The following is a 14,219-nucleotide window of genomic DNA, read 5'->3' on the forward strand; positions in this document are numbered from 1 at the left end:
ACAATTGGACAGTGTTAAAAACATAAGAAATTATTTATTTTTGTAATTTTAGAATACAGGGTGTTATACATTCAGCCGCTCCTGAAACCTATTTTGTTTTGGTTTCCTTAAATAAAACTTGATAATTCGATTTTATTTCATGTTAAAATATATACACAAATAATTTTTTGATAAGTCAGTCCCACCCATTCCACTAAAAAAGATGCTGCATGCTTCTCTTTATTGCACATTAACCCTCGGTCTCTGTTGAGAATACATGCCTTTTCTCTAAATTGAAAAATCAATGCGATACAACCCAGAGTAAAGGACCCTTAACTTATGTCTCGGTCACTTAATGAAACAGTATGTACACCTCTCTGATGATTAAGCTATAAGTAGCAACTGAACACGGCTGGTCAATCCACAGACCGTCACACCAATGAATGTCCGATATGGGTTTGATCGGGCGTTGTTACCTCCTCTGTTTAACAGAAATGAATTGTCGTTACCAAACGGTCACAGTACTGACCGTATAGCTACATGTACGGGCGCAGAGGAGATTTTTTTCTGTTTATACGGTGTTCGATCATTTTTGTACGTAATAGCCCACCTCAATTTTACAGTGTTAAGAAAAATTGTCTGTTAGCATTCAACATATCCACTGCTTCTATGAACCACTTGGTGCATTTAATTACCATCAAATTCGGATTAAGTAAACAACGCTTGTATTGATGTTTACGACAGTTTATTTCCTAAAAAAGCATTTATTTTGTAAATATTGAACAAAGTATTTAGACAAAAAACTAATAAGACTTTTTCCAATAATGAAAGAGAAACCAAACATTGATTCATAAAAACCCATTTGTATGGTTTTAATCAAATGTAACATTGTTGTATCAAAAAGTAAGTAAAAGTATAATAATGCAAATAGCTGAAGTATGAACATAATCATAGTAAAATGATAATATCTGTAGATGTATGATTAGGAGAGAGGCAGTTTGTTTAAACATACCGCTTGTTTGTTGTGATTTGTTCACGACTAGAAGACATCATCATAAACACAATAACTAAAATCATAAAAGTGTAGCCATTAAAACCCAATGCTATAAAAGCAACATACACATTATGTATATTCACCATTTATGAATGGAATACAACATTCATTTAAAACATCATTCAGTCATTTTTACACAACATTCATATAGTTAACTAACCGTTACAAAAAAACTACTGAACCAAACATTTCAAATTCGGTAATCGAATCTGAAAAAGTAAAAAAAATCAATTTTAATTATAATTTTTACTTGAACCCTTTTGAACCTTTAATACAACTTTTTACAAATACATCAACTTCTATGCATTGAAATAACCACAAACAACAATTGCATAACCTTTTTCTTAAGCTATTTCACCATGTTTGATCTTCAAACACTTTCCAAATGAAAATAATTTCTACAAGCACAATGGACAAGTGACGTTTTCAGCAGTAAAATGAAAGGAACACGGTATTATAAAACATTGTTCTTGATTTTTCAAACGATTCATTCTGTAGTAAAGGATTATTTCGAAATGCATAAATATTGAACCACTCTTGCACAATTATACATATATATATATATATTGTGCATTTATTGATCTTCAATTGAATTTGTATTTAATCCAACATCACCTCTGACATAAGTAAAAATTACTCAAACACATATATGGCGGAACTGTCATGGCTTTTTATTCATATCAACATTCACAGTTAACATGCCACTTGCATGTTCATACTCTATGCGCCGATCTTACCACTTGTAAGCTTTTGGCAGCATAGCATTCACAAATTATTCATTCAACAAACCATATCAGAGCTGGGGGACCTGGAGACAACAGTATCCCTCAGCAAATGGTTATATGTCAAAATTGCGCCAACACTCTCATCAATGTATCTGTCCTCATCACCACAACCATGGATTTCTTTTCAAACTTTTTAAACGCCATGACGATATCTGGAATTGAAAAAAAATACACAGCAGCAAAAAGTATCTGAATAGCTATGCAAAACGTACAAAACAAGGTATATAGATGTTCAAACCAACCATAATATCTAGGGGAGGGGTGGGAGGGAATTTCTGTGTTCACTCGGCCGAGGATTAAAATGAAAAGGCCAAGAGCGCATGCTCAGGAATAAATAAAGTATCAGTCATGCTGTATAGAACAAAAAATTCCGGAAAAATTTGATATTTTGTTAGATTTAAATTACCTAATTTATTCTCAATAACTGTATTTATCTGTAAGGGATAAATTTGATTATTTCGAAATGCATAAATATTGAACCACTCTTGCACAATTATACATATATATATATATATTGTGCATTTATTGATCTTCAATTGAATTTGTATTTAATCCAACATCACCTCTGACATAAGTAAAATTACTCAAACACATATATGGCGGAACTGTCATGGCTTTTTATTCATATCAACATTCACAGTTAACATGCCACTTGCATGTTCATACTCTATGCGCCGATCTTACCACTTGTAAGCTTTTGGCAGCATAGCATTCACAAATTATTCATTCAACAAACCATATCAGAGCTGGGGGACCTGGAGACAACAGTATCCCTCAGCAAATGGTTATATGTCAAAATTGCGCCAATTGGATTTCATGCAGAATGAAATCCAACCGCCATCACAGCGGTTTAATTTTGACCATTTAAAGCTTCCATAGCAACATTCACATATATCGACCTAACAATGTGTATATACATGTACATATTAAAATCATTTTTCAACACATTCATAATAAAAGCCACAACAGTTCCAGACTAACTCTTGATCATATCTTTGGATAACATAAACTTTTACCCTCAATAAATTGCCTTAGAGCTGACTGCATGGTTGACACAAATTCATGATTGCCCGAAGGCGACAAATGAACCCCGTCATTCAGAAAGAGATTACTTTGATTGGGTTTAATGTCAACATATTTAATTGAAGCACCACCTATCTTCAAAACAAGAGTGGCCACAGAACTATTTATCCTAAGCCTAGATGTCTCTGCTGCCATGTTTGAAATGGCATGTCGCCAATATAATCTAGGTAATATATGTGACCAAACAATGCATGTTGAAGGCATATCCGTACTCAAATTGACCATAACTTTTTTTATAAACTTTTGTTGTCTAGATAATGGGTTATCATCTTTACCAATGTCATTTCCACCTGCATGGATGACCAGAAACCTTGGATGTGGATATTTTGATCGCAAGTCACAAATGATATCGGCAACACTGTCAAAACTTAACCCTGATACTCCTTTCCATAACACTGATACATTAGGTAATGAAAGGTCTGTACCAAACTCTGTTGACATTGATGCATACTGCTCAGCTCTTTTAATAAGAGATGACAATCCATATTGAATCTACAATATTATAAACAATAAACAATGCATGTATACATGTAGCAGTAGTTGCAAGCTGAATTGATAAGTAAACAAACTGCAGAAATGGTGGTGTTGTTAATTAAAGTTGTAAAACATTCAGATTAAATTGACGGTTAATATGTAACCAACTCAGGTCTCAGGTAATGCTTATATGCATCTGAAGACCATCTCCCCCTTCTTTGAATTTCTTGTTCAGCTATGCCCAACATGTACATGTGTGTAGCAGCTCCTATTCTAAAAGAGTGTGTTTTAAATGTTTTTGTTTCAATACCTAAAAATGTCAGTGTTTTGTGCAATATGCTTGAAAACTGGTATGAAGACAGGGGACTGCCACTTAAATGGCAAAATAAAGGGCCATCATCCTTAGATCTGCATTGCAGAAAAGTCTCCAAGATTTCAAAACATACTAATGACTCTGATGATTTGTTTATATTAATAATAAAACCATTGCCACATTGATCTGTTTTAGAAAATCGGAGGTTTAGTATGATAGTATCTTTGGTTAATTGTAGATCTGAGAGATGTATAACATTTTTGTTATTGTTGTTTGATGCAGATGTTAACTCACTAATGCGGAGAAGACCGAAAAATGCAACTGAAAAAGCAGATCCAAATAATAAATGCTCATACCTAGATTTTGTCACTGTTGGTAAAACCTGCAATATTTTGAGCAAAAGTTGATAAGTAATGGGGCTTCTAATGTCTTTCACAGGCTTAGTTTTTCTTAAACCAGCCAACATTTTTTGGACAATAAAAGTTTTGAGTGGATTGTCTAGGCCAAGCATTTGCAAATTGTGGCTCAAAGCTGACAAATAAACTTTAGCTGTCGAATATGCAAGGTCTTTTGAAGCTAAAAAAGCTAAAAAATTGACTATGTGATCTACTGGGGGTGGCCAAAGTGGTGGTAAACAATACTGTAACCTGAAGTCATGAAAAACATTAATGGCTTTGTCATAAGCAATCTTTGTGTTGCTTGAGAGACTCGCGTCAATTAAACGATTGACATGCCCTTCAAAAGGCTCCAAAATTGAGTAGGTACTGGATAAGGATGGCAGTCTGCCCATGGTGCCAACTGCCTGAATCTGCGCCACTACAATCGAGAAATTGAATCTGCAATCTCATTTCTATAACCACTTATGTGAACTGCCTTAATCTGAATGTTGAACTTCAATGACAATAAGACTAATTCTCTCATGAATGTCATTACCCTCTTATTTTTGGAAGTTTTTTGATTCAAAATTTCTACCAAGGCTAGATTGTCAACATGGAGTATTAATTTCTTATTTTGCACCTTGTCAGACCACAAATAAAATCCTAAAACTATAGGGACAAACTCTAAGAAAGTTATATCATTTTTCATAACCGTGTTCCACTCCCCTGGCCAACATAAATAAGACCAAGAACTTCCAAAAATCACCCCACATCCTACTGACCCTGAACTATCTGAATAAAAATGCAAGTTTTTATCAGATTCCCAATGTAAATCTGGAAATTTTGTAGTTCCATTGAATTCATTAAGAAATTTCAACCACATCTGAAGATCACTATGTATTTCTCTTGTCAGGCGTACAAAATGATATGGTTTAGAAACACCAGACATTAGCCCATAAATGCGACATGTAAATGTCCTACCGGCCGGTAAGGCCCTTGTTACAAAAGCTAATGAACCTGCTAATGATTGAAGCTGTTTCAAAGTAACTTTGGATTTTCCTTGAATTTGAAGTATATCTTTCTTTAATGCTTCAACTTTCTCTTTTGGAATGAAAATTGATGTACTAACTGAATCTAAACCTAAACCTAAAAATACAATATAAGTTGTTGGACCCTCAGTCTTTTCATCTGATAAAGGAACACCTAACCTGTAACAAATTTGCTGAAAACTATCCATTAATATTGAACAATTGCCTGTCCCTTGAGCTCCAGCAAACAAAAAGTCATCTAAATAATGAACAATGGAATTTAAGTTACTATGCTGTTCTACTGACCAATGTAAGAAAGTAGAAAATTTCTCAAACAATGCACATGATATGGCACAACCCATTGGTAAGCACTTATCTACATAGTATTTGTCAAGAAACTTAAAACCGAGAAGACTAAAATCCTCTGGTCTTATTGGTAACAATCTAAAAGCATTAGAAATATCCATTTTTCCTAACGGTGCATTTGCACCAAGGTTTTGTACCATGTTAACAGCTTGATAATTCATTAATACTATTTCCGCGAGGAGCAGATAAATTGGTAATTAACCTAAAGCCACCTTGTTTCTTTGGTAAAACTCCTATTGGGCTGCAATGAAAGTTTTTAAATGGCGGGACATCAAATGGGCCAACAATGCGACCTAATTGTATTTCTTTGTTCAATTTACCTAACAATTGGTCTTTATTTTCTGAAGCAGACACCATATTTTTACAAGATACAGGACCCCTTGGACCCGTATAATTCAATGAAAAACCAAATGTAAACCCATGCAACAGCTGATCTGCTACAGTTTTGTTTGGATAGTTTTGTAACAAAGTGGTAAATGCAGAAACATTGACTGGGGTGTAACCTAAATCCCAAAGACTTGAATGCTTATTGACGAAATGACCTCGGAAATCTAGTCGCATGAAAATTGGCATTGCCTTGTTGACCTACACTGTGGGAAACCTTTTTGGACAAACTAGTATTATGGGTGGTTTGAATCTTGGAACAGGTAATGGAGGGGTGGTTTTGACCACATTTAAGACAATTATGTGAAAATCTACAATCTCTTTTGAGACAGGAACCCTTCAAATTGAAATCATAACAGCGCTTGTGCTGGTGCAAGCTATAAACAGGCTTCCGTTCAGGCACAGATCCCTGACCCATATATAATAACCACAATTCTGCATCAATGTTTTCCCAATTAATCAAATGGTTCTTTGCCCTTCTCAACCGAAACTGTATGTCATAGTCCCTCCACCCCATTGTTGTGGACCGTGATGCCCCTAGTCTTATTGAACTTATATACTTGATTATACCCTGGACATGCTGGGGAAACCTTTTCAGATATATAGCAGCATAAATTAAAATAGCATCTGTCCATTCGGAAATGGAAGCTATTTTCTTATCTTTTGATTTGTTTGTAATCTTAATTTGCCCATCTTCTAATACAAGAAGCTGTTGATTTTCAGCTGCAGGGTCTGAATGCAATAACTTTGCTAGATCAATGTATTCATTATTCCAGATTTTTTCTTGTGTTGACAGTAAAACATTAGCACCAAGATCAGATGTAATGCTAACTAGCGGATTAATATGCGTACCGTGTTGAGCCACCAGAGGTGATGTTACAGTAGACATACTGGTTCCTTGCGGTTGACTGTGTTGAGGCTCCAACGCAGGCATAGTTGACATCTGCGCAGGCGGTGAGCTATACATTCCACAGGCATTAGGGACACTGCTTGGAACTTGGGGGATGTTTTGGACACTTGACGTCGTAGCTTGATCTGTGGGGAGGGTGGGGTCTGTAGCACGTGCTTGGTCTGTGGCCAGTGCGGGGCCACGTGCTTGGTCCGTGGCCGGCATGGATCGTGTTGATCGAGCAGGTCTCGCGTAAGGGGACTTTGTTTTCGATCGGCGAGACGATCCCGCTCTCAACATTCCAGTGCTCATTCTCTTGCAAATAAACAAGAAAACTGTCAAGACTTAACATACAAATCTCGATTTGTTAATCTATAACTGAAAATTAATCTGCGTGCACGTCCACGATTTTTTAGCCAATAAAATGAAAATACATTGAAGAAATGTAATTGATGTGTCCTTTTTTCAATTTCGACGCTTAAATTAAATCGGATGGGTACTTTACCTCAATGATGGTATTTGATTTTTTCCGCTACTCAATTTCTATGTTCACTCGGCCGAGGATTAAAATGAAAAGGCCAAGAGCGCATGCTCAAGAATAAATAAAGTATCAGTCATGCTGTATAGAACAAAAAATTCCGGAAAAATTTGAGATATTTTGTTAGATTTAAATTACCTAATTTATTCTCAATAACTGTATTTATCTGTAAGGGATAAATTTGATTAACTAACAAACAAGTATACGTGCTTGAGAACTGTTTAACAAAAAGCCCAAATCATATTGTTCATATAATTTCCTTATCAAAATTGTGTTTTGTGATCTCTCTCCAACATTGCTTAACTACGTGTTTTATCCTAGGTCCAAAATAGTATTACTATCTTTTTATGGACTGCTTATATTCACCAGAGGTAGGCATGTTGATTAATATCCTTAAAAGGCCTTTACAAACGTCATTAAGGCAGCAACCAGGATAAGGACAAAGGAGGGGAAGGTCTGGGTTCCTGCACCTGTCATGGGTAGAAAGGACAGAGTTAACACATGACAATAAACGAAAGTGAAAAAAGACAAGTAGACAAAAGTAACACAGGTAAAACAAAGGTGAACAAACAAAACAAAACAGACAAGGTAGCAGTGGCAGAACGGAGCATATAGCTATCAGCTGGAATTTTTCTTCTCAAAGCAAGCTTTAACCTTCGTTGACTTGTTGTAAACCCATGCATTCTTCATACCAAAAATACTTTAAAGGGTATAAATAAGGGGGCTATAAATATTTTGCTATCCGAAGTCCGTCTGTCCGTAAGCGTTTTGCATTTTCTTACGTGCTATCTATTCTCGCCAAAGACCACTTCTTGCTAATGCACTGTTCTGTCATTTTTCGTTTATACTAATCATTTTATGTGTTGATAAAACGACGCAATAATGCACTTGTCAGTTTATTGTTACGTCAATTTTCGTTGCGTCATTTCTCGTATATGATTTTGTTAATAAAATGACGTAACAATGTACTGGCGATGAATGTGTTCTTACTATTGGTCGTACGAAACTTCTCCAAAACAACTTTTTGAATTTTGACCAACCTTGACACAAAACATTATTGGGTAATGGGAATTCAAGTTGAAATAAAGGGTCAAGCCCTCTTTTAAATGTAAAAAATTCAAAAATATTGAAAATTTCGTGGTATTTGCCATAAGGTCAGAAAAGCTGAAATTTTTGTGTAGGCATACTTAAGTAGCGTTAATTCAAGTTTTAAGAAATGAATTAAAAAAAAATTTTATTGATCGGCATAGCAAAGGAAAACTGATCGGTCGATAAATAGTAACAATCATTAAAACATCTGAATGCTAAACAATACCGCAACAATATTCAAAATGGCTGTGCCTTCAGCTGATGCAGAGCTTTTGAGCTGAATTTAATGAATGAAACACAAATAGTGAGTTAAAATCTGAACCGGCTGAATTAAAACCGAAAGGATGGCTAGTGATATTATTCACTGTGCAACAAGATTCTTTAAAAATAGTTTTAATGTGAGATAGATTGCTGAAAACATGCAACTGGGCATAACCACGATGCAAGAAGACGCGATCATGGAGGAAAGTAGTTGATATGTCGACAGAGAATAGTATGTATGAGCAACTTTTGTAAAAGTTGCGGTAACTAGAAAGCCAGTGAGGTACCTAAATGGTATACCTTCCGTTTGGAATACGCTGCTCTGAAGATGGGAGCTGACGCACTACTCATCACTGTGCTCTACAATGCTTATTCTGATGACCGATCATGTACGTGTGTTTATTTAAAACTCATCGTTAGCAGTGTTACCGTAAACATGCATAGAACTATAGGTTCTTTATAACGATTCAGCCAGCCTCGCCATTAACGTTGATCTTCGCCTCAAGCATACTTAATTTTCAATTCAGTGAATTAATTTATGTGTTTTAAAGTTAAACTTTTAATTTTTCATATTTATAAAGTTGTGTTTTGTTTGCTTACAATTAAACAGACACAACTTTATATTTAGTTGACATTGTCTATTTTGGAAATTCTCGTTCTATAAACAGTGTTCAATCAGTAGAGAAAAGTAAATCGGGCAAAAATATCAAAGAAATTTTTCGACCAATCAGAAGCGCCAATATATCTTCTATTTAATTAATATTAAATGATTTTCTAATCATGATCCCTAGGGGTAGGGTATGGTCAAATTGGGGGTCAACTCTAAATTTTGCTGAGTTCCCTGAGGTTACTTACTTGTACATTTGGCTACGACGTCCTGGAGACTGGTCTTGATCTGGTCATACGCATAGTTCCCCTCACACACAGTACTTAAGCCCTTCAAACAGGTCTGAAGAGTCTTTGCGTCTTCACTGAAAAACAATCAAGATTTTCTCTAAATCAATTCAATTTTACTTCCCATTTCGAAACATTCAACGCTGCATGTGTGTTAAAAAAGAGTTCGACATTTCTTTCAAATTTTTTTCTTTATAAAAAAATAGACCTTGTGGAGTTTCAAGAAAGGTCAACTATTTAAAAAACAATGTGTGAGGTGCAGATGAAAAATAAAAATAAATGTGAGTATATAAATAGTATACTTTTTGTGTTACTGTGGACACCAACAAAAATAGAGGCCAATGGACCATAACGCTAATCAGAACAACAGTTTATGTCTAACAAGTTTTGTTACACCCAAACATTTGACAAGGCATAAAAGCAACATATAAAATGTAGATCATGGAAACCCTATTTTTGAAGATATAAGATGCGTCGATAGACCAATCTTATTAATCTAGAAGGCTCAATGTATCAAGAATAATAAAACAGCAAGCTTAGACCTTTTTCTCAACAAATGGTTGTAGAGAGGACACCAATGAACCACTTTCATATTTTTCAGATTTTTAAATCTTCAAAATAAGTCTGCAGCTGCGCAGTTGTTTAAAGGGATTAAGAAGGCATTGTCCTGTTCGTGTATGCATAATTTGCATACAAAACATGTTTAATCTTATATTTAAAGCTTTTATACCTCTTGGCAACAGTTTTGGTCAGTTTCGGTCAGAAACAAGCCAGTTCAAGAAATGTTTACATTCTTATCCTCAAATGTACAAGATGGCCGCACACCCCCTTAATGTAGAGTCATCCAAACAAAAAATAAACACGACGCGAAGTTCTGATAAAAAACTGACTTGCTACTTATGCAATGGTTTTGAGGTTACCAAGGAAATAATCGGACTATTCCTGCGTGCCTTATTCTAATCAATCTACAATAAATCATTAAAATACCAGCTTGGCTCAGGCATACTGGCTCCTGTTGTGTCAATTCCAGCATCCTTGTAGCAGTTCTGTAAGGGCCCGGTACATTCGCCACCACCTTTAAATTAAACATAACAACAACTTATTTTGCACAAGAATATTTTAAAGAGGTTAAAAATAAAATATAAGCCGTCTCTTGACTGAGCGCTGTTCAATACAACCACGTTATAGAGACCTAATGAATTCCAAATATTCACTTTATACATATTAAAATTGCCATTCATCCTAAGCGTAAAAGAGGTAAGAAAAAAATGAAAATACTAAAAAAAAAAATATATATATATCAAGGTTTATATTTGTTTTCAAGTAGATTTAGTCTCTATTGACAACTATTTAAGGATGTCATTTGAAATTACTTAAACAAAAAAATTTAACAAAAGCATAAAAAGATTATTTGATCACATGAGCCTGCATATATAATTAATTATTTTAAACCTTTTAGGGAAAAACATCTTTGTTATAATTAGAACAATGTCAGAACTTATTTGAAATAAAACTAGTTGACTTTGTGGTAGGCAGGTGTGTTTTGTAAATGATTAAGATAACTAGAACTGTCCTAATGGGACTACTACCCCGGCAAGGCTAATTTCAGATGGGACAAATAATTGAATTGAATTGAATTAAACAAAATTCTAGAATTGTAAAAAAAAAAGTTAAAGAAAAATTTAAATCAAAATTGTCAGAATTTCACTGTAAATACAAATGTATAAAAGTAATACATTTACAAATTTATGTATCTGATGATATTTTTTTATTAATTGTTTTAAAGAAAAACCAACAAAAAGACAATAACCCCTCCCTTTGCAGTAAATGGAAATACCGGTAGCCAAGCAATGCCCACTTTCTCCTGGGTACAATGGAACTCCATATCAGAAAATTGATCCCATAAGACTATGATTTTCTTTGATGAGCTTGTTAAATTTAATAAACTCCCAAAACATTACCATAATTACCATACTATGTAAAAAAAAAAAAAAAAAAAAAAAAAAAAAAATTTAATAATACAAACAATTTTAAAACTGCCAAAACACTACAATCATATCAGTAATTTTGAATTTCATTTAAATTAATGCCTTATAGGGTCACTTCATCAATTTAGTTGACTAATAAATTTAAACAACTTCTAAAAATAGTTAACTTCTTTATCAATAATGATATTATTTATTTCCTTATAATGATAAAAACTTTTGGTTTACATGAAACAGTTTTAAAATAGCCCCAAAACCACTGCCCATTTTTCAGATTATCAATTTCCCCTAAACACATGCTCCATCTAAGCCATGGCTAAGATAATGGCCCCCTTGGGACATATGAATTCAGCCACACTTGTCTTTGATGTTCTTATTAGCTCCTAAGAATTTATTATTGACAAACAGAAATTTTGCATTACCAGTTGATAGACTACTTATAAAAAACAAATTTAGTTAAGACATAAAGACAAAAAACCTCCATCTGGGTGTATTTATATAAATATATTTCAGAGTGTTTTAATACTATTAGTTAATTAATAAAATCTGTAAGGATTACCTCCCTTACTTTTCAACATCAGAATAAGGAAAATAAAAACTGTCATAAAAATCCTTAAATCTTGTCTGATCTTAAAAAAAAATTGCCGGTGCACATCTGCAGATGGTGATCAACATATGTACAAATTTTCAGACTGTTCCATGCAGTAGTAAAAAATTCTATAGGGGGGACAAAGTTGCGTCTACAGACAGACGAACAAACGGACAGACGGACAGGGTGAAACCAATATAGCCCCCTAAACTTCGTTTGCGGGGATATTATTAAATTCTTATTGTATATGAACGGTCTTTTTTACCCTTTCTGCTCCGCATATGAATTGAAACTTTGAATTACCTGCACACAATGATTTGACAGAATTAAGCGCGGTCATGCTACTCTGAAAGTTTTCATCCGAAGTACAGTTCTCCTTGATGGGCGCAAGGCAAGTCATAACTTTTTGAAAATTCCTGAAATGATAATATTTATATATATATAAACAATTAAATGCTTTCTTTTGTGATTCATTTGGGATATGAAGGTAGCGACATTGCAGGAAAAATACATAACCCAGGTTCTGTAAATTTATCCTGCGATGATCGCTTCTTTCATAACCCGCATGAATCATAAAAGAAGGCATTTTATTGTTTATATCTACACCTTTCTTTAACTAATTAATAAATTGATTATGAAATGTTGGTAAAATTAACTAAATTACTGTTAATGTACACAAGTGCGTTAGCTAAAAGAAACAGCCAAATTGTCTCCTCTGAGACTTTGAGTCTGGCATCATCAATATTATTTTGTGCAGTCCGTGATTTTACTTAGGTCGCTGTAGCTTCAGACCAATAATAAAAGCATCACATCACTTAGAAATCCCTCTACATGTATAAACAGGGCGTGTCAATTTCAGTCCTGTCTTTTCAGCCGCTGTAGATTTCGACCAATCGATAAATGGGGCGTGTAGATTTCAGTCTGGCTGATTCTATACAGCTATGAATTTATGAATTAACTATAACTTTCCGTAAGATATAGAGGAAATTATACTTTGTATATATATATATATATATATATATATATATATATATATATATATATATATATATATATATATATATATATATATATATATATATATATATATATATATATATATTGTGATAGATTTTTTCAAATGCAAATGTCATACCTGTGTATATAAATATATAAAAGATATAAAATAATTTACAATCACATTTCGAATTCCAGACGATGAAGGAAGTAAAAAAAATCTCAGTAAATTTTAATCAGAATTTCTTAAAACGTTAAAACGTACGTTACTCAATTTGTGTGCATACACCGCTGAAGTTCAATATATGAACGTATAGCAAAAATATAACATGACAATATTAAACTAAAACAGCTAAAACAAACGAAATTGCCCACAGTTATCCTACAGAGAGATCTAAATTATGCAGAGTTAACTAACATTTTGGTTATAGTAAATATAATCTTTACTGCAACTTCAGGTAATCAAAATCATTCTGTCTGAAAATTTAAAGACTTACGAGCATGTTGCTACCATATCGGTCGACCCAGGAAGCTGTTGAAAGCCAGCCAGACAGCCCATTGCAGCTTGAAGATCGCATTGTGCAGAAGCAAGATCTGAAAATAATAATTCATTTTATGTTTATAGTGTCCTAAAGTACATGTATTATCATAAAAATCTCCAGTTTTTCTTTCTTCTAACCTCATTACTAACGTACATACAACAAACTCTGACACCGTACATTAAGTTTCAACTGAAGGTTTATTGGTATTACCTTAAAAATTGAATGTTCTCCACACAGATTGAAAATTGAAATAAAACGATAATCTAATATGAGTATATATCCAAACATGAGATTGGAAAATATGTAAAAAAAAAAAAAAAAAAAGAAAAAAGAAAAAAAAAGTTTTAAAAAAATTGACATTTTGCATGAAAGCCTTGTATTTCCATTATTTCACACAATATTAAACACATTATTCAGTCAAGGAGAAGTGCTTTTTAGAGTTCTAGACCATGCGCGGGTCTAGAAGAGGATTCGGGTTCAGTAGTAATGCAGCTTGAAAGTGATGCTACTCTAATGAAATAATTTTACACTCCGCCGGGGGGTTGCGAGATAATTTCAAGACTTATCAGAGTTATCGAACATTACTGAGGATC

The 14,219-nt window shown here is 33.8% G+C and overlaps 1 protein-coding gene and 1 long non-coding RNA gene across 4 annotated transcripts in view; both read right to left on the reverse strand.

Moving 5' to 3' along the window:
• Window positions 1-13,673, reverse strand: part of LOC105347327 (uncharacterized) — an 89,303-nt gene extending 75,630 nt beyond the window's left edge. The window contains exons 1-4 of one of the 3 annotated variants that reach the window (XM_066074635.1): window positions 13,582-13,658; window positions 12,392-12,504; window positions 10,502-10,589; window positions 9,476-9,591 (exon numbers count right to left, since the gene is read on the reverse strand). In XM_066074635.1, the coding sequence (XP_065930707.1) occupies window positions 9,476-9,591; window positions 10,502-10,589; window positions 12,392-12,504; window positions 13,582-13,643 (379 nt within the window). In that variant the 5' untranslated portion in view covers window positions 13,644-13,658. Of the gene's footprint in view, window positions 1-9,475; window positions 9,592-10,501; window positions 10,590-12,391; window positions 12,505-13,581 lie in introns of all 3 variants that reach the window. The other 2 variants (XM_066074637.1, XM_066074636.1) reach the window with 2 other exon arrangements.
• On the reverse strand, window positions 1,684-7,230 carry LOC136272661 (uncharacterized). Its single transcript, XR_010710646.1, has 2 exons — window positions 6,696-7,230; window positions 1,684-4,504 (listed from the first exon to the last, which is right to left on the reverse strand). It is a non-coding gene; the product is annotated as an uncharacterized lncRNA (long non-coding RNA).
• Window positions 13,674-14,219: the final 546 nt, after the last annotated feature.

The sequence above is a fragment of the Magallana gigas genome, chromosome 2, assembly GCF_963853765.1.
Source record: "Magallana gigas chromosome 2, xbMagGiga1.1, whole genome shotgun sequence".
Classification (NCBI taxonomy): domain Eukaryota; kingdom Metazoa; phylum Mollusca; class Bivalvia; order Ostreida; family Ostreidae; genus Magallana; species Magallana gigas.